Source organism: Styela clava, chromosome 10, assembly GCF_964204865.1.
Source record: "Styela clava chromosome 10, kaStyClav1.hap1.2, whole genome shotgun sequence".
Taxonomy (NCBI): Eukaryota; Metazoa; Chordata; class Ascidiacea; order Stolidobranchia; family Styelidae; genus Styela; species Styela clava.
The window spans coordinates 11,681,235-11,701,840 of record NC_135259.1 but is presented as its reverse complement, the minus strand read 5'-3'; the positions used below and the strand labels follow the sequence as shown (position 1 = coordinate 11,701,840).

Genomic DNA, 20,606 nt, shown 5'->3' with positions numbered 1-20,606 from the left:
ACCCATTAAATTGTCGTCGAGTCCAGTACCTCACTCTGACCGGCAAATCATCGTAGAGAATACAAACATTGCTTCGACTGGGTGTAACTTTTTTTATCTAATCCATCAAACAAATTCATTGAGTACAAGATAAACTCAATTTCCTTCCAAAAGAACGCCACAAGAGTAGCCATGGATTTTCTGCAGGCTATTTAACATCAACAATAAAACTCCTGGGAGGTCAAATCGAATATCATCACCCGAAAACCAGCACTTGATGCCGATGACAATTCGTCCATCGAATTGGACGATGTACGAGGGAACTTCGAAAATTCACTTCTGCGCCTGTGTCGCTAATCTTTGTCAAGAAATCGCAACTTTTTAGTTAGTCAGCAGGTGTAGTTCTCGGCATTCGTGGTTCACTCAGAGAAAGGTCAAATCAGATCTAAACTATTCAACTTTGTTTACTTTTTGCGTGTGCTTCATTGGGACTGGATTAATTTGCAGTTTGGCAATTCTAGTTAGTCTTGAGGTAGTTTAGACAAGTAAACTATCGTGTTTTCTTAACATTATTGTTGTTTACGTTATGCATGGCAAGTGGTTCAATCTATAATCTTCCCTTGCATGCCACTATTTCTGTACATGGGGGATCCGTAAGCAGGTGGGTATTTTTACCCCTCCAAATCTTGTAATCTCAAATATGCCATCGACTCTTTTACCAAACTAATAAAAAAGCATGTACTTAAGTACTTTATATTTTTTGATTTGCATTTTTTGTGTTCGATCTACTCGGCGGGTTAGCCGTAGCTGGCGTTGACTACCGTTTAATTCATCTAACATGTACAATAACATCCGCCGAGCAAAGCTAGCACCAGTTCTATTCTTTCGACTTTCAGGCCTAAGGGACAGGCCTAATTCGTGTATTGAAATATATTGTTTTGCTTTAACTTTAGTTGCCACAGGTCGAGAGCCTTTCGCCATTATAGTACTTTCGTTTATTCGGCTTTCTTTCTGTAAAGGTGAATATTCATATCCTTTTCATGTCAATTAAACCTTCACATTTGCCACAAACATATATTGAAAATCTCACTAACACTGTTAATATTGGGAACCATGAACAGATTTAATGGTATATAACAAAGTCGCGATACAGTTCTAGTTTTTACAGTCTCTAACAATGTCTCTTTCGTCAGCAGACTTTGTCTTGAAATACCGGTATATTTAATTGTAACGTGTACAATTAATAATTTATTTCATTAAAGCCATGTGAAATCCGATGTCATGTTTCCATTCATTTACTAAAAATTGGTTGTCAAAAAATGACTGAGTGGAGAAAAATCGCCATCATGGCGTTTCAATTTTTCATTTTCAATTTATACATATGTGACGGAAGTTAGACTTCGAGCTTTCAAAAAAAAAATCAACGTATGAATGGGTATCGAGGGGAACATATTATTGGTTAAGTACGGTGAATACTAGTTAAGTAAAATGTGATTTCCGATTGAATAACTACTAGTTGCCTAGCACACGGTTTGTTTGTTATCAGTTTGGTGACTACCTCAGTTTATTGAATATATTTCAAATGTCCTTTCTCACGAGTGTTGTAAGTGGAGATTGGAAATGCACTAGTAATCCGAAAAATATATCCAGATAAACTATTCACGAGTAAATACAAATCGGTCATTTACAATAAATTCTTTGTGAATAGAAATTATTTTCAATAAATAAGCACTCAAATAAACAAGCAAATTGTAATCGAACTATTTTTGGAATGTATTTTGGAGATAACACCTCTCATTATTTTGTGAAAGAGTAATATTGGAAAGGGACGATAACTGTTCAGGCTAAAGAAAAACAACGTGCCTTGAATACAACAATTTTCAAAATATGCAGGAAACGAATTTTGAATTCAAGTACCTGCAGACCAACAAAATTGAAGTACGCTATTGCTCAGATTATATTGCATACCTAAAGACGTTAATATATGCTTGGCTGCGTTATGCGAGTTATCATTTTCATACAGATAATATATTAATGAAAGATTTTTTACAAAAGATTATCACGCTTGAGGCAAATTTTCTCGTGTCAGAACCAACAGCCAAGTTCAATTTCCAGTTTGATCGCGAGGTATTGCGAAAGCTATAAAGAGACAGAAGACAATATTTTCTATATGATTATAGGTTATTTTCATTATGTTGCTTTCATTTTATTGTAGAAATAATCATTCTAAATATTTGTGACTGCGGTTGTCTGTTCTGCCACAGCTAACAAACTACTTACGAAATGGGCAAACAGTTGAATGGCAAAGATGGAAGCGCCGAAAAAAGAGTTATCACCTGGAAAAAACATTTCGACTACTTATTCAGCTTACTGGGACTCATGATTGGCCTTGGAAATGTATGGAGGTTCCCGTATCTATGCTACAAGAATGGCGGAGGTGAGAATTGCACTGCAGAGTTGACTTAGTTGACTTTGTTATAATTATATAGGCAGGGTAACGTTGTCATCTTGTATTCAGTGAATTTATTAAGTCGAGGCAATGGTTGGTCTAGCCTACATCTCGGTGTTTATGTGGATGACACTTTTTCGCGATTGTTTGATATGAAACATGGCCTAAAGATAAATATGATTTAGGTCTTAGTTTTTGCCCTGTTGACTTCCGGGTGATTGATATTTGAAGTAAGTGGTTTGAAGTTTGAAGTAAAGTGATTAGGATTCTAACGTGAAAACAAATACTTCTTGACCAATATTGACTACAGTTACGAACGATTTTATACAGATTCTTTTCAGATTATTGCATTGCTTCCCAAACTTTTTCGTTATTTTTATTCCTTTGCCTATTTTGAAATCCTATATTCTCCCTATGCATATAAACTACCCTGTTTATTCAATCTTCAATGAATCCTTATCTAGTGTTATGCGCAAGAATATTGGTAATTCTACAGCAAATACAATTATACTTGGTTGATGAAGAATATAACTTTTGATATCGATTTGTGTTCAATATTTGATGTCTAACCTTTTTTCATTATTTTATTTAGGTGCATTTTTGATCGCATACTGGGTGTTTATTATTGTGATTATTTACCCTCTGATAATTCTGGAGGCTGCTCTAGGACAATTGACTGGTCAGAGCTCATTTAAATCTTGGCATATTATTCCACTGACAAAAGGTAAGTAAGTGAATATCTCAATATTACTACTTAAACTGCAAATCATTTTTCAGAACCTCGCTTAAGTCAAGTCCTCAATATGCCGCCTAAATAGCAACTTTTTTAGATAGGCCAATTTATGTTTGGAATGAAAGCATTTTCCTGTAATTTTATTAGAGATAAGAACTAGCTTTTTAATTAATTTGCAAAAAAGATACCGAAACAACATAATGATTTCCGTGGAAACTATGTTTTGATTGAAAGAAGTGGGCGTGTCTAAGAAGCGATCCAATACTGTACAATTAGGATAAGATTAACATAATCAGCCCGGGGGAGAAAGAAAAAAACCGATAATATGGCCTAATCCTATGGCGAATCACGGCTTCGGCTATCGGCTATCGTTCGGTTCGCTATTTGTTTCAGATACATGGACTTGATTGTAGAGGAAACTACATCCGACGAGCGGTTACGTGAACCACCATATGTATTCGAGAAGTGCTAAAATCTTCTCGCTAGCATATAATTATCCCTACGGGATTTGAAATTGCAAACCCACGCTGGGTAATCAGAGGTGTGGCGGCGAGCGTTTTCATAACACTTAACAAGATGTGCCACACAATTTTTGAGTCTGTTTTGGCATCTTAAAATATCAAGATCAGCGATCGTTTTAATTCAACAATATGATCGTCTGAGATATCACAACCTTTCAAGGCGGTTACTGTCTTGAAGTTCTATAAAATCGTATAAGAACCTTTATATTCATGAATATAATTACCACCAGTCGAATTACAGAAATTTTGTGATCAAGGTATTTCAGAAAATAATATTATTTTTTTTTAAATAACTTGATCACAAAGGGTATTATTCTCATATTCATGTCAAAAAGAAGAAAGTTATGGGCGCGATCAAATGAAGAACTACAGGGTCTCGCGAGAATGCTAACCTTCACTAGTTATCATGCAATCTTGTGATATTTTAAATAAATTCTATCTGTCCTCTTGCACGTAAACTGTAACGTGCCGAGCAATACGTTGTGCAAAATAACGACCGCGGTGATATCTTACGTTCTATATGCATAATATATCTTGATCTTATACGTCATTGTGAAGATCTTAGTTTTTTTTCGTATTGAAAGTGTTATGATGCGAATGATATATGTTGATTTGTGATAAATTCGAAGGGGATAGAAAACAAAACCCCTGCTGTACAATATAGAAAGTTGCAGTTCGTTCCGAATTTGAAATATATTTTTGTAATGGTATGCTTATTGATTGGCATTTCAATATGATCAATAAATATACGCGCTGCACGAAAACTTCTTTAAGCGCAACAAAATGTTTTAACGTAAACAAAGCCATATAAGCTTATGCAATGGAAATTTACAGAATAAATTCCTTCTATCGCATGCCAAGATAAGAAAGCCGCAGGAGCGTTAAATTTATACCAACCATTCTCCAAATTGCAGGAGTAACACAAATTAGGCGGAAAATTTGGTTGAATTGGCAAATCAAACACCAGTGCGTCACGCTAATAACCGAATTGCGTAAGTCATTTTCAGCAGTTTTGAGAAAAACGTAAAAAACTTCCTAATGATATTGTCATGCCATTGAGAGTCAATAATTTGCCATGGTTCAATTTTTTGATCGTAGCCGGATTTAAGTCAATTTGTATGAAGCAGTTAAATGACGTCATAATAGCGAACTGTAACTTAGGCACAAATGTGTCAATGACTTGGCGACATACGCAATTTTGCAACTTTACTATATGCACCAGTCCTGAAAACTATACCTTCCAAAAACGAATGTACTTCTCAGTATCTACAATGTCTAATCCCCAAAATAGCCAATCAGTTTCAATTACATTATTTTTCATGTTTAAAAATATATATTTCATAAATATAACACGTTCTGCACACCAAGCGAATTAAGACTAAGATTAAATATATAGAATAAAACAGCAATGCACCCAATATAAAAGCCAATCAAGGTGAATTGGACTCGGACAGTGAATATCACAAGTGCACGCCTTCCTATACTGTAGTATAAATTCAAATTAATACGCGCTAAGCTAGAATCCGAGATGCAAAAACTCGAAAATACGTCTCTGAGGTTATTTAGCCTTTGTGACGTCACAATAGTCATGTGATAACAATGAGAATTCATTATGACGAAACAATTGCACAAATGCGCATGTCATACTAAATCTCCATTTTTGTGGGTTTCGGAATTCCTAAAATAAAATCTGAGTTAACAGACAGGTGCGCAGCATTACATAAATACCTATTTTATAAAAAAAATTCAAAATCGCCAAAAATGACTTATGCTGTTCGGTTATTAGCGTGACGCATTGTTCAGTGTTCATAGCAGTGTTCAGACAGAAGAATGAATTCATGGAATGCAAATGGATTACGCATTCCATCTGAATGCACACACTCTAAATTCTGAAAACCAATAAAATAATATTATGAATAACCACAGGTAATATTTATACTTTAGAGTTCACGTACCTCGCCATCATAGCTGATTTAGCATGATTCTTCTGCATATATTACAATGCCCAAAACAACATCATCAAACGATGCTGAACGAACTGAGTGGAAAGTAACTGCGTTTCACCCCGAGCTCTTTAATTAAACCGCAAGTTCACCGGCGGTAAAATAAAAATTAAATCATACAACTCTTTTAACATTAACATGGCCGGAGGCAAAGGCGGCTTACACATAATCCGTTATCTAAATATTCAAAACATCCAAACCTCAGTTGCAAATCAAGTCCCACCTTAGAAGCAGTCGAATATCAAGTCGCGTCGTTCTGAAGTAATTTTCATCAATCGGGAATGACAAAACTGCCTTTCAAAGTCAACGCAATGCAAATAACACGAGACATCAAACGATGAATATCAATCAAACAATCAAATATTTATTGATATGATGAATTATATTATGATATAAAACTTGCAATCGCATGGTATGCCATAGACCAGTATATAATAGAAATAACTAAATAATAGATTTGATAAACTGCGTCTGGTGTTGTTGTTTCGGGCAATAGAACTGGAATTTGCATGGAATTCAACATGAATTTTAGGCAGAAAGGATCGCTTCTAATTAGCGGCCTTATTTAGGTTCCATGGGGGAAATCAGAACGGTTTAGTTGTACAAATTTGATCCAGAGTTTTTTCTTGTTCCATGCTTAGGGGATTCATATAAGACCATCATACAGATCATCACTGCGAATTCTGCAGTAGTCACCATCTACACCAGTGCTTCCCAAACTTTTTTCTGCCAGCGCCACCTTGGACGACTTTTTAACTAACAAACGCCCGCCTAACAAAAAAGTCGAAGCAACTGTATTCTCCATTTATCATTAGTATACTGTGAAGGTTGAGCCTAGTGAAATACAACCAGCTTGATAATATCTGGCTTCATTTCAGTTAAAAACAGTCTTGAGTCTCGTCTGACACTGTCGACAGAATCTCTCTTGATACGTAAAAGTGCGGTCACTACACTAAATACACGCTCTACCATGAATGAGCTGGCAAGAGCAATTAAAAAACTTTTGACGGGTCTCACACGTGAGGATATTTCAAATTGATTCTGTTGCCAAAAAGATGGAACACTAAAAGACTGAACATTAGGGTTTTGTTTTTTATCAATTCTAAAAAAAACATCGTATTACAAAACATGGGCTTGTTTAAATCAAAAATTTTCTGTATTTTTTATTGAGATACCCCTTGCATCGCCGCGAAACTACGCCAAAACGTTGCATTCTGGCAGCTGCACACGCAGCCGGAATTATAATTTCAAAAATGTAAGTGAAATTTTTTATTTTTAGTTTACCACTACTGCGTACATTTGTTTTGAGTAAGAAAAATCATGAAAATTAGCTCACGAGCCTACTACAAAAGCAATTCGATCAAGTGAAAAACGAGTGGGTTGTGATAATGAAGAATATGCTTATATCGGCGGTTATCTACTGATATGAAAGATGAGACACCCTAACCTAGCCTATGGTAATTGTAAGAGTCCTCTGATGCAAAGACGCCACAACTAATCTGTTATGACGCCATAATATGGATTTCGAGGTCATGTATTGACGTTTTTCTCATAAAATGAAGTCATTGTTACGGTAAATTTATGCTCAACATACTTTGTTTTTTAAGGTTAAAGTGAGTTTTTCAAGGTTATACAAACTCATTTACTCGATCGCATTTCAATTTTCGCAACGTGGTTTCATCGCAGCAGGGTCGTTCACGTAATGGCTTATCGGTTGCGTCTTACTGCGCCAACCACCGAACTACAGCTTGAGAAGGTGTGCATGAGCCTTTATCGATATTTGTGGCATTTTGAAAGATTTATTGCAAATAAGAAGCGCTAGGCAAGTTTTTACATCCATTTTTCTTCAACCTATTTAATACAAAAAAATCAAATAGTACAGCCATTTTGAACAAAACGGGCAAAAAAAAAATTGATTTAAAACAATTGTTTTAAAACAATTCTCTTTGAACAAATCCCTATGAACATGGGTTTGAAAGTATAAACTCAGTGGTAGTGGTGCATTTTCGCGTCTGGAAATTCAGGGTTTTTCTAGAAAACGGAAACCAAAAATTTATAACCATCTCCAAAAAAATTACTTAATATTATTTGCGCTTGAACTTTTGTTTGCGTATGATTATACTTGGAAGTTTCGCAAAATTTTCAACCACGCACTTAGTTTTCGGCCAAAGCGCACCTTTCGCTGTTAGGACATGGAAATTAAAGAATTCAAACGGTGAATACAGAACATTACGTGGTTGTGCCGAGAAAAATCTGGACATGATTTGAGGGATTGATAGAGGTGACCAGCAGTGGTTCCAGCATGACCCCTCATACATCAAATAAGACGCTTGCTTCCCTGAAAGAAAAGTCAGCAATGGCATCCAGTGGGCACCTTAATTAACGGAATGGAACCTCTCAGATTCTGATATGTAGGGTGTTCGAAGGGCAATCCTTAAACGATTGGTGAACTCAAGGCTGCAATTGCAGAAATAAAATAGAGAATAAACCGAAGAAGAGTGATTGACAATGTTGCAAAAATAATGCAATTTTTTTTCAATGTCGAGAAGAGCATTTGGAACATCAACAGAAATTGTGTGCAAAACCTAGATTTTTGTCCTAGATTCTCCGACACTTTTGGGTACAAACATACGCAAACAGAAGTTCAAGTGTAGACAAAATTAACTATTCCACTCCATTTCGTAGAAGTAATCGAGAAATTGATGGTTCCGATTTTCTATGGGATCACGCTGTGTAATACTGTTTTTAATATAAATCAGTTAAATATGCTGCTTAAGCAAGAAATTTCCAACACCGAAATCACAAGCAAACTAGTTTGAACCGAAACATAGCAGTGAATGACATAAATTATCAAACTTCTTGCGAGCATCCCGTATTGATGTCAGCGCCCTCCAATCGCCCAGTTTGACGGAAAGCGCCCCCCAATTGCTCAAATCGCCGTCAGCGCCCCCAAGGGGGCGTTTTCGCCCACTTTGGGAACCGCTGATCTGCACTTTGAATAGGCAATGGAATATGATTATCACAGCACATATATATAATATTCTGGGATCTTTTGTACTAAGCCCCTAACAAAAAATAAAAACCGCCGCAGCTTGAAATAAAAAAAAATGTAATTATCAGTTAGGATGAGAACTAGGAACGCAGATTGCGCTGGAAATTCTAATTTTCAAATTTCTGACCCAAACTCAACTCCTATGAAACGTGAAATTTTTTCTCTTACATCTCACATTTTTTTCCCTAGTCGCGAAGGTTTTGTACAAAATATCCATAAGCTGATAATCTATATACCGACAATGTAACAAAAAGACTATAAAAATAAAGTAACAAAAAAACTCTCATAAAGTCTATGTGATTTGAGGAAAAAAAACCCTAGTATGCGTTACTCCACTTGAAAATATGTTACGACAGACAATAGGTCAACACGGAGATCAAGCAATTCAACCTCGGTTTGCTAAGTTTACTGTCAATCTTAATAATGCAACGATATTATTTTAAAATATTGATGTGTATTTAAACCCACTGCGGCGTTTGTCAAATGCAACGCCCAATAAAATTAGCATATTGTTCAAAAAAAAAAAAAAAAGACAGAACGCTATAAGTGCGTTTATCAACGGACCACACTAATTAACAGTAGATTTCTGCATGGTTGACTTTTAAAAATTTGCAAACGATTACCACTTCATGTGAGCTGTAAACGCCAGGAGTCACAATTTTAACTACTGGGAATTTGGTTCTTCAGTTTTTCCTCAACAGCAAACACAATAAAAATTTATGAAAACGATCTGTTGAGCTACTTCGTGTTCGATGAAAATTTCGTTTTGTGGAGCAATTTTTAACGCGGACATGGTATTTATACGTGGAATTATTATTATTATTTGTTGAATTAATCTTGGTCTCGGTTTGTTGTGGCGATGAAGTTTGAAATGGATTCCATCATGCAGACCTCACATTTCCTGTTATGAAAGCTGAATATATTTTAAAATTTTTTTCTAGGAATTGGATATGCTGTGGTGTTTCTTATATTCTACTGCAATGTATATTATCCAATGCTTTTGGCATGGTCACTAAGATGGCTCGTCGCTAGTTTTTCTGCTTCTATGCCATGGACAACATGTAATAACCAATGGAACTCTGTCAAATGTCTGCCCTTGTCACAAATTGCAGCCGACTTTTCCAAGGTGAGTCAAATCTAACTGAACTACTTTGTACTTTTATATTTGTCGTTCACGTAACCGTTCTAAACATTTTCACAATCTCAACATGACAAATCAAGCGAGTCAGTTTGGGATCATAGTTACCTGAGTCACTAATTGGAACCCTTATTCGGCAGAAATCCGCGAAGCTGAAAATTATTAGTGCAGGGTATGGAAACCTAATCAAATATATGGGACTTACGTAGCATCAGTAAATCTCAACATAGGTCTTAGCGAGTTGGCGATAGCATGCGACTCTTTCACACATCTTTTCGTTGGGGATTAATTTTGTTCATTCGTAAAGCAAACTTACGTACAAACGTAGAAACGGTGCCATCTGATTCACAACAAGGATGATGTAGGAACATTATTTTTGAGCAAATTTGTCTTTACTGATTAAAACTCAAGTCCGCGTCATTCCGGAAGAGTTAGAACAGATTCCTGACGTTACATTGTGAGAACAGAGACAAAACTATTTTATATTAATCTTTATTTTTACACTTAAAAAGAATTCGACTGATCATCTTTCATCCAACACAAGCTCTCAAATTTTGTACCGTAACTTCACATACGTTTCGTCAGTTGAAGAATTTTGGAAGTAAGTAGTTTTTAAATTACTATTTGAATAAATATTGCCAGTTACTCTGATATTATTCGGATAATCAAATGGTTGATTTACTAGCAATATTCTTATAGCAAGTGATTATGGAATTTTATTACTTGAAAAATTTTACAAGTACAACTTAAATTTTGTTTTGAATTTACTCAGAAACCATATTCTTGAAACAACGTCTGACATCAATGAACTCGGAGGAATTAAACCTGAATTACTTATTTGCTTCACTGTCATTTGGATTATAACATATTTTGCAATTTGGAAAGGGATAGGATGGACGAGCAAGGTAGTTTTTCATAGTCTATTTAGAGTTGAGTATTATAAATCGATTCCGGTTTCGAGCTTGTAATCAGCACACCACAAAATACATTATGAATGGTTGTATGAATATCCTTAACTCAGATTTTTGCAATCGCATATTCAAATTAAATTTACAATGCAGTAAACATACATATAGGCTTCGTTTAATATTCGGAACCCATGATTGAAAAAAGTAAAAAATTGCGTTTCATCCTAGTTGTATAAAACATCATTCAAATAGCTTCAGTACATTGAGAGTTGGTGGGGTTTAAACTAAGTATTTCACCACCTACTCACTCTCCTCTAAAACATAGATGAGTGATTTTCAGTATATGACAATCAAGAAGAATTTGCAACGAAGATGGAGTAGAGAAGCGCCATTGATCGGAAGGTTTATCTTCATTTAATTGATATGCTGGCATTCCACATTCTCAAGCTTGCTATTTTGGATTTCTAATTACAAACTGAGAGCGGGACAGAGTGTGATTCTTTCTCATATGTACATATACTTCGATAGAGGCAACCTAGTTGTTTTTTTATTCGAGTTTTATGTCGCGATCGCTTTACATAAATAATGTTATACGTGGAATTACGTTAGAATTCTGACTATATTTGTACAAAGCTTCAGTTTTCCCGCCAATATAATATATTTATCAACACTTTTAAATATTTCATATTTCCATTTTCAGATTGTCTATGTCACAGCCACCCTACCGCTGGCTATGATTATCATAGTGTGTATTCGTGGTGTAACTTTGGAAGGAGCGCTGGACGGAATAAAAGTTTATCTCAAGCCAGACATCACCAGCCTGACAAAGATGGAGGTAGAACGCTCATTTGAGAACTTTTGACAATGCAAATAATGAAGAAATTTTTTTTGTGGAATTGACATCAGTGTACGACAATTTTTGCAGCTTTGCGATCTCCATTTAAATACATTTAAAAGTATATCATACAAGATATGGGCTCCTTGGGAATACTGTCGGCATGAATTTTGCTTATGTCTAGTTGTAGTATTGCATCACTTATTAAAAGATTACTATTACATGCCTGTAGGTGGTTGGTTTTTTTTTTTTAAAACTGATTGATCTTTTCTACTAAAGAGTGAGGAATTGAATATTAAAAAATATTATTCATTTTATTTACTTATCAAAATTTGTTTCAGCTCTGGATGGATGCAGCTTCTCAAGTTCTATATTCTCTCGGAACGTGTACTGGAGGACTTACAACTCTCAGCGCTTACAATAAATATAATCATAACTTTTTCAGGTTTGAATTCGTAATACAATGGCGTTTATGGACTGAATGCTAATTTTAGAATTATGGTGAAATGTTGTTATAACTTTTAAAAATTAAAATGTCATTGTTGATTATATTAAGATAATTTGGTTACATTCATTTACTAATTCACAAGGAAAATTCATTTTTACAGAGACTCCATAATATTGACAGTAGCAAATGCGGGGGCAAGTTTTATATCAGGATTTGCCATTTTTTCAGTACTAGGATTTTTGGCTCACACGAAGGTCAGTACTGCTTTTTGATATTAGTAATAAACTTTTTTGAATCGTGTCATGATATTGTAACTTGGGTAGTGACATATATTAGTAAATATGACCGTTGTGTTGATTTTGTCATATGTAATACTATTTCCCGTTCTTATATTGTTATGGAGCAATATAGGTTTGACAGGAAACCTAATGTTAACGAGTTTGATTCAAAAGAGAATCAGTTCCAGACAAAGTGAGATTGACTATATAATATTCTTTGCCTCTTCATTGAATGTGGTTTGTTGCATATTTACCTGGATTATGCTTTGATTGTTTCCACGAATCAAATTTTCTCCATTGGGTCATTCAATATTAATGCAGCAAGCATCTTCATCTTATCATCACACCTAAAGGTACTTGATGAATAATATGAAATATATCCTTCGAAGCTAGACTATTTTTTGGTATTTTTGAGCAGAACACGACCGTCGCTGAAGTTGCTGAATCTGGACCAGGACTAGTATTTGTTGCATATCCCACAGCGCTCTCCTTGCTTCCACTGCCTCAGTTTTGGATTGTATTATTTTTTCTCACATTGATATTCTTGGGATACGATAGTTTGGTTAGTGTCTATTCGTAATTTACTGCTTTAGGATGTATAGTATTGTTTTGATACAATATATCGTATTTCTCATCTAGAAAGGATTAAATTTCTAATGCTTTTTTAGGAATTCCTACTCTCTTATAAGTAAAGTACTGAATAAAGTTACGGACGATCTTTGAAGATCTCGCTAGTGATTAACAAGTATAAAGAAGAGTTTGCGGGCAAACACTGGCGTCTCAAGAGTCAATTCTAATTACATTGTCGATTCGAATTTCTCAGTTGGCTACATGCTATTTAAAATTTGACTTTGGCAATTCAAGTAAGCACTGTCGGGGAAAAAGTTTGATACAAGGAAATTTTACAAAGGACTATTTCATCAAACCCTGAACAATTCTGTTTTATTTAATAATGTTTGCTGATTAGATGCGTCGAATTCACACGCTTATCGCTAAGATTGAATACCTATCGATAATGGGAAACGAATTAAATTGTTTTGATAAATTACTGTGGGAAAATCTTTTTTCTCCGTCAGTGATGAATAAATTGAATTTCAATTTTCAACTTCCTGTAAGGCTGTTAGTTTGATTTGTGTTTCCTAACGATTTTTCACCAAACATTTTTTTTTATTAATATGGAATACATTTTTATGACGCCCGACATTGGTCTCCTGTTTCACTTTAAAACGTTTTTATTACTTTATAGTTCGTCTTTCAAGAAACATTCATGTCATGTGTGAGAGACATTTTTCCACAATTGTTCCGAAAGAAATATTCAAATGAGATGATGATCGCAATCGTAGCCGTAATAATGTACCTTGTCGGACTTCCCATGACTACACGGGTGATGGTCTAATTTCATATCAAATGTTATAGAAAATTGCGTTTATCAAGCTATTTAAAATATTTCTGATATTTTGTGATTATATTATAGAACAAACTTTGAACAAATATTGTTCAATTAAATTGACAATTATTATTTTGTGGTATTCTATAGTCATATTCATTCGTGAAATAATATTTTTATGCATTCAGGGTGGAAAATACGTATTGAACATTTTCAACTCATACTCGGTCAGTGGATGGTGCTTGTATTTCATGGCATTCATTGAGATGATCTCTATTGGTTGGCTATATGGAGGAGACAAAATGCTTGATAATATAAAACGTATGATCGGATTTAATGTACCCCGATTGTGGATGAAAATTACATGGAAGTACATTGGACCATTTGCAAGCTTGGTAAGATATATCCAACTGATAAGAAAGAAAAAATGCAATTGCATATCGCACGATGGATGTCTTCTTATAGCTCTTATTAACTTTCTTATTTATTTGAGTTCTTGTGTTTTCCAATTTTATATATAAATATAATAATATATACACCAAGTATCCTGGCCAATTCTACCAATATTAAATCCATATTTAGGTTTGAGGTGGTTAAAATAAGAAATCGAGTAAATAATTCACATTTTTTTAGTGACAGCTTGTTAATTATATTATTGAGTACATTGGGATTTTAAAATCGCTTGTCAGATAGTGAAAATGCGAAAACTCCATTAAAATAAGCAACAGAAATCTTGAATGGTAAAGTTTCAAAGTAAAGGCACGGAAAAACATGGTTGAACTTTCCATGGACTTCCTATGATTTATCCGATACAGTTGCACAGACGGATCTATGTTAATCAATGTTCAGTTAAATTAGGCTAAGTAATTTCTCTTCAGGTATTGATGATCAATTCATTAGCATTATACGAACCTCTTAAATACGACCAAAACTACGTGTATCCCGTTTGGGCGAACGCATTGGGATGGATGACTGCACTCAATTCCATATTGTGCGTTCCAATCTTGGCAATTTTCGTGCTGTGGAAAGCAAAAGGAAATACATTTCTGGAGGTAAGCTTGTCGTTTATTATTTGGACACCCGGGGGTCGTAATAACTTTCATTTGATGAGAAAGTGCAAACCTAATTCATTTCACTAAACGTTGTAATGAAGTGTGAACCTGGCGTTTTTTATTTGCATTGCACCACGAGATGGAGTCGTATTGTCGAATGTCCCGGATTTGAATTTACGCTTTGAGATCAGAGAAAATTGTGAGGTCAAAAGTTTTGTGATATCAGACTTAAGAGTTTATTGTTGAAATTTTAAGGGTTGACACAAAAAATTTTCCGCAAGTCAAATTTTTGAATGCCTGAAACTTTTCTGCATACCCACCTCCTTCGTTGTCAGTACGTTTAATAGATTTTCACCTCAATCTATGCTTTTTGATACCCAGTATCTGGAAGTATTTGGAAATTTCTTCGTTTATAACCTACTGCTTAACCAACCTTTTATTTGTACTAACAGAAATTTCGTTCGGCTATTGTACCGAAAGAGTTTTATAGCAGAAGAGAGATTTTTATCAACGAAGAACTTGAACTGAAAGAGTCCCTCAATTTATCCTGTCAGAACGACGATCAAGCTTGATTAGTGTTTATTGGCTTATTTATACTCTCAACAGAATTTAATATTATTTTTCTTTTGGATTTTGAGCGTGAAGTGATATTGTGTATCAAGTATGTCACGTCGCGCCCACTTGCCACGCACTTGACCGACCCATAGTTCTACGTTATGGTAGATATGAATTCTGGAACAAATGGGTAATAGGTAAGCATATGCAATGGCGTTCATGCCAAGTTCTGGACTGAGAAGTAGGTTATGATACTCATAGAAATTTTGATTCATACAATTGGAACAAGTGTGAGACAAGTGGGGCACGGCATTATTGAGACACCTGCAAATATGAAATTTTTAATGAAATAACACTTTAGGAGTTCCAGGATTGATTACCAAGACCAAGTTATTTTGAATTAACATTTCTTAGACTCACATTGCTTTGTAATTACATGCTCCCTATAATGGCTCATTTACACCTAATGGCTTACTCTGTTTTCCCTCGCCGAGCATTTAATGTTACCTATCAAATAATTTTCAGCATTTATATACGTTTCAATTATACCTAGAATATTCTGTATATTTATTTGTGTTAAAATTTAAGTGTATATTTCAGTATCTATATCTGTATTTGAAACAGTCCAATTCGATCAATATATTACAATATACTGGTTGACAATTAATCCCACATCATCGTGTGCTTATTTGACTCTTATTTGACGCTAAACTAAGATTTCTACCGAAAGTATTGAACCCCAATAAACATTATTTATGCTATTTTATTTTTCCGGAAAGCAGAAAGTGCTGGACACGGAAACACATTATCGTGTTGTTATCAACACTACATTATTCGCAAATAGATATTCTGATTGCTTGAAATATATTTTCATAAAACCACAAACAAGGACTCATATACAGCGTAGTGCAGATCCCAAGTGTGTAAGTCATCTTGCCATCTCTCTGATGTTAGGACATATCTAAGTGTAAGCCGTAAGTAAACCTGCCATTCTACATGCAGCTCCACACAAAGGTGTCAGGTTATCATGAACGATATCGTTTTCAACTTCACAAAACTTTCAAAATTCATTAATCGAGAAAGCAGCGTGTTGGAGGTTTTATATTTAACAATCGAAGTAATGAAAAGAATAAGTAAATGAAAATAGAAGCAATGAAAGCAGCCGTAAGCAAATGCATAAAAGTTACCAGTTACCACTATTAGAAAACATTTAAATCCCACTCTTTAGCAAAGTAATCCACTAATAATATTGATTTTAAAAAGTATAATAGTATAATTTTTAACTGAATGTATAAACAAAAAAGATTCGAAATGTCTGCGATCAGTTTATCACACTATAGAAAATGGTATATTAAATTGACACACACCATATATATATATATATATTTATATATATATAAATATATATATATATGTATGTAGGCCTAGAGTTAACAGCTTTTCGGCTTCACGGGTTCTTCAATTCATTGATCCGGATTTTTCGTAACTTCCCTGGTCTTGTCTGCCTAGTAAAATGTCACAATGCGATGTCGTTGTGTAAATGCAAAATATGAAATATTATGGAGACACAATTTAAAGTTCTACAGGATATGTATATACAATAAACGGAATTTAACAAAATTTAATATATATGTGTGTGTATATATGTTACCATTAATTAAAGATTTTTTCATCGATTATCGATCTGCCTTTTAGACTGTTAGACTGTTGCTTCGATGAGCTGCACGACACCAAAGTGGCTACACTTTGCACGACACGAGATCGCACGTTTTAAATCAATTAAGTCAAAGCTACGTTATATCGTGGTATGTTATAGCTTGTTAATCAATGTAATGATACAAAATGAATCCTGAATCGATTTTAAAAGGTTTTCACAAATCTCAAATAAGGTTTGAACCAAATATTGAAGGCTTATAAAATGAAAATTTAGCCATATTTTTTGGTGGAACTAATTTTGAGTAAAGTATACTATGAATCATACTTGAGTATAAGTCCTGTTCCAGCCAGTTTTAAATTTGTACATCTTAGCACAGGTATTTTAATTGAAGGGAGTATGATCTTCCTATTCACATACTTCAATGGAAAATGAACATGGTCATCGCTTTTGTCGGTACTCTAAATTCGACACCTACTTCGATCAAATTTAAATTGGATAGATTCAGATCTAATAAATACTAAATATCGCATATATTTGCCAAATTATATATCATCGTGAATAGGCTTCTTTCATAATTACCTTTGTCTTATCCTCGAACGACTCTTCAAGTCCATTGTATTTTGATTTTTGACAGGAAAAGTACAACTTACAGGATATGAAGAAACTGAATATTACGGCTACCAATAGTATCCCAAAGAATGGAAGCGAATTGATTTCAAAACTGTTTTCGATGCTTTCACCCAGACATTCTTTAATGGGTCTACCGTCCTTTATAACAATTTTACAATCGAGTGAATCCATATCTGCTATTATCGTGTGGCGGATAGGTATAAACGCATGCATCCAAAATATGCTCAGTAGTATCTACCTGGTCTGTATATTTATCACAAATCACAAGATTAGAAGTACGGCATTCTAAAACATTGTAAAATCGTCTAAGACATTAAATGCCAGTCTATTTTTATTCTATTTTAATATATATTTATCCCTCTAACTTTTTGACCTAAAACCCAATTTTTCTACTTGAAACGAATCTTTCTATATAATTGGTAAACACTCGCCATGGCTTTTGCTCGGTGACTTCTGATTTAACTACTGTCTTTATTTATACAACATGAAAAACATTACTACAAAAAAAGGTCAAATTATTACAACCGTCATCTACTGAAGGGAATGACTTGAATTATTACTAAAAATGCTAGAAAACGATAGTAAGCTTTTTGCATTACCATTACGGCTTTATAAAGAACGTTATTATGCAATGCTGAGCCTCTGCTCGACATGACCAAAACAATCAATCAATAGCTGTGCAACAGTTTTAATTCTTACTAAGCCGTCATATTCGGATCATGGTCAAAAAGATTGCATATTGTAAAGGTTAAATGAAAAAAAAACGTGAATGATAGTTTTTTTACATATCCGATGCATGATTTTGATTTAGAACTCTTTCTCTTGATGTTCTGAACATTTTTTAACACAAAACACATTGAAATACGATTCATGGTTAGGCCTTTGAGTATCGCCGGAGAATATTGGCCAATCAGCAAGATGCCAAAAGTGCCGTAACCGCTCCGCTCAGACACTTTTCTCACTCAGACAGATTTTCAAGCGTGGTCGTAAACATTACCTCGTTTCCGTGTTTTTGAACTCTATTCGTTAGTTTTCTGTTGTGTTTCGAAAACTTAAATATAAATCAGATAATTCAATGATCACTCTGTCATCCTAGGAGCTTTAATTTAATTGCAGTAATAAAAAATTAGTGTAGAAATAGCTGTGATAGACTAGGCTAAAATTCTTTACCGGTATTTTTAAAAAGCAGATTATTGTATGCGATACCCCATTTTACAGGCGTCAATTCGCAAAAGCACTCTTAAAATAGCCTCGAAAATTTTAAACGGTAAAGTATAGGAAGAATTTTTCGGGGTCAAAGGTCGATGGAAGGTCCATAATTTCTTTTACAATCAATTTTCGAAACGGATATTCCTTATAGTTTATACTAAAGTAAATAATCACAAGTGTAAAGTAGATCCTATAAATCACTATGATGAAAGCACCCCTCAGTGGGTAACAAACCTAATGTTTTAGTCGTGTGTGATCCGCGAACACGTGTACCAATAGTCAACTTATGATGTCATAATACTAAACAACAGTTGACCACTCATATATAAGTATATGTTAGTAACAACAATGACATGGTCCACTTTCTTGAAATATATTGTTTTTGCCATTTGTAGCAAACTCACGACAGTCTAATTAAATTAAAGTTGAATGCAAACTACCAATTACCCGAGTTCCGTTTTGCTTAATTCGAGAATCATCGCAATTTTACTTTTGTATGGCGTAGTCGAGCCTGCTAACATTTATGGTTGGATTTTGTCTTGGTGGAACATTCTACAGAGGGAATTTACCATAGGTACAACTTTCCGAATAGGGAATTCATCAGTGAGATTTCGTGGGCTGAATGTTGTAGTATTTTATATCATAAACCATGCCAGTGGTGAAGGGTTAACGTTGTAACCATGCTCAAGCACAATGTGTTGATATCGCGAACTCTGAAAACTTTCGACCTCAATCACATACATGTACCAAGAATTGCCGAGAGACCGAAGCCAATTCCTACGTTAACAACACAAATAAATAGAATAATGATATTTTAAAATTTACAATGTATTGTCAAAATTAAAGTTAACGAGGTATATGACATCTTCAAAAAACCTTGCGCTAAAAATAAACGCTAATAAGTCACGCACTTCGGATATGGAAATCTAACATTAGGCATGCTTCAAATTCACTATTCATATTTAAACTAATCGTCACTATAGTTTTGTATGTATAAATGAAAAAAAAAATAATATGGGTGGATAGTGGCGTTACTATGTTTAACAGCCAATGAAATGTTCCTATATTTACTTCTGTTAAAAATATAAATACCTTGCCAATTTGTTGTTGTCAGAAATTGGTTTTCGTGCCTTCACAAATATATATATATAATGAATATTCGATTAGGTGCTGTAAGTCTACCAGTTAATATATGAATTGAATGCAAATTTGTCAATAAAAGAAAGAAAACGTAATAGCAAAAGTTATTGATTTAAATATACATGTTTTAAATGCGTATATATAGAGAGAAATAAGCAATCACATCTGGTTTGTGGCCACGCTTGAATGGTGATAAATAATGCCATCGATTCATTTCTACCTATGGCGGAAGCTTGGCGGAATTGTATTCTTGAGATTCTTACTCTTAATCAGTACTCAACTGGAATGTTTATAATAAGTATTTGTGACGAAAATGAATACATATATTCCCCGGAATCCAGGATTGTTTGAAACTAATTCGGTATTATAGCATGGGTTATAAAACAAAGTGGATATTGTGACAGTTGAATTGGAGTGACAGTTGAACTTTTGATGCCGCGTGATTTTCACGGAGAACGAGCAAATTGTAAAAGGACTATATGGACACAGACAGCAGGTTTTCCAGTACTTCAGTGAGAGGTTGTGATTGAGCCGTTTGTTACCGACTATATATCCCAAAACGGGTGGGAAGGTAGCTCCAATAACGGCCCAATATTTGATAATCATAGATCGTATGTCTAAAATCAAAGTTC

General features: G+C 34.5%; 1 protein-coding gene and 1 long non-coding RNA gene across 3 annotated transcripts; one reads left to right on the top strand and one right to left on the bottom strand.

The window, feature by feature from the left end:
• The first annotated feature begins 2,198 nt into the window (after window positions 1–2,198).
• LOC120337951 (sodium- and chloride-dependent betaine transporter-like) lies at window positions 2,199–16,010 on the top strand. Of its 2 annotated transcripts, XM_078117039.1 has the most exons (13): window positions 2,199–2,416; window positions 3,021–3,152; window positions 9,679–9,863; window positions 10,388–10,476; window positions 10,648–10,780; window positions 11,484–11,618; window positions 11,960–12,063; window positions 12,227–12,320; window positions 12,763–12,906; window positions 13,591–13,728; window positions 13,920–14,126; window positions 14,610–14,783; window positions 15,236–16,010. In XM_078117039.1, the coding sequence occupies exons 1-13, from the start codon at window positions 2,263–2,265 to the stop codon at window positions 15,353–15,355; spliced, it is 1,809 nt and encodes a 602-aa protein (XP_077973165.1). In that variant the 5' UTR covers window positions 2,199–2,262; the 3' UTR covers window positions 15,356–16,010. The 2 variants fall into 2 exon arrangements, with proteins under 2 accessions (XP_077973165.1, XP_077973166.1); XM_078117040.1 differs by lacking the exon at window positions 13,591–13,728.
• A 413-nt stretch (window positions 16,011–16,423) lies between these two features.
• LOC120337956 (uncharacterized) lies at window positions 16,424–18,214 on the bottom strand. Its single transcript, XR_013478169.1, has 2 exons — window positions 17,575–18,214; window positions 16,424–16,843 (listed from the first exon to the last, which is right to left on the bottom strand). It is a non-coding gene; the product is annotated as an uncharacterized LOC120337956 (long non-coding RNA).
• Window positions 18,215–20,606: the final 2,392 nt, after the last annotated feature.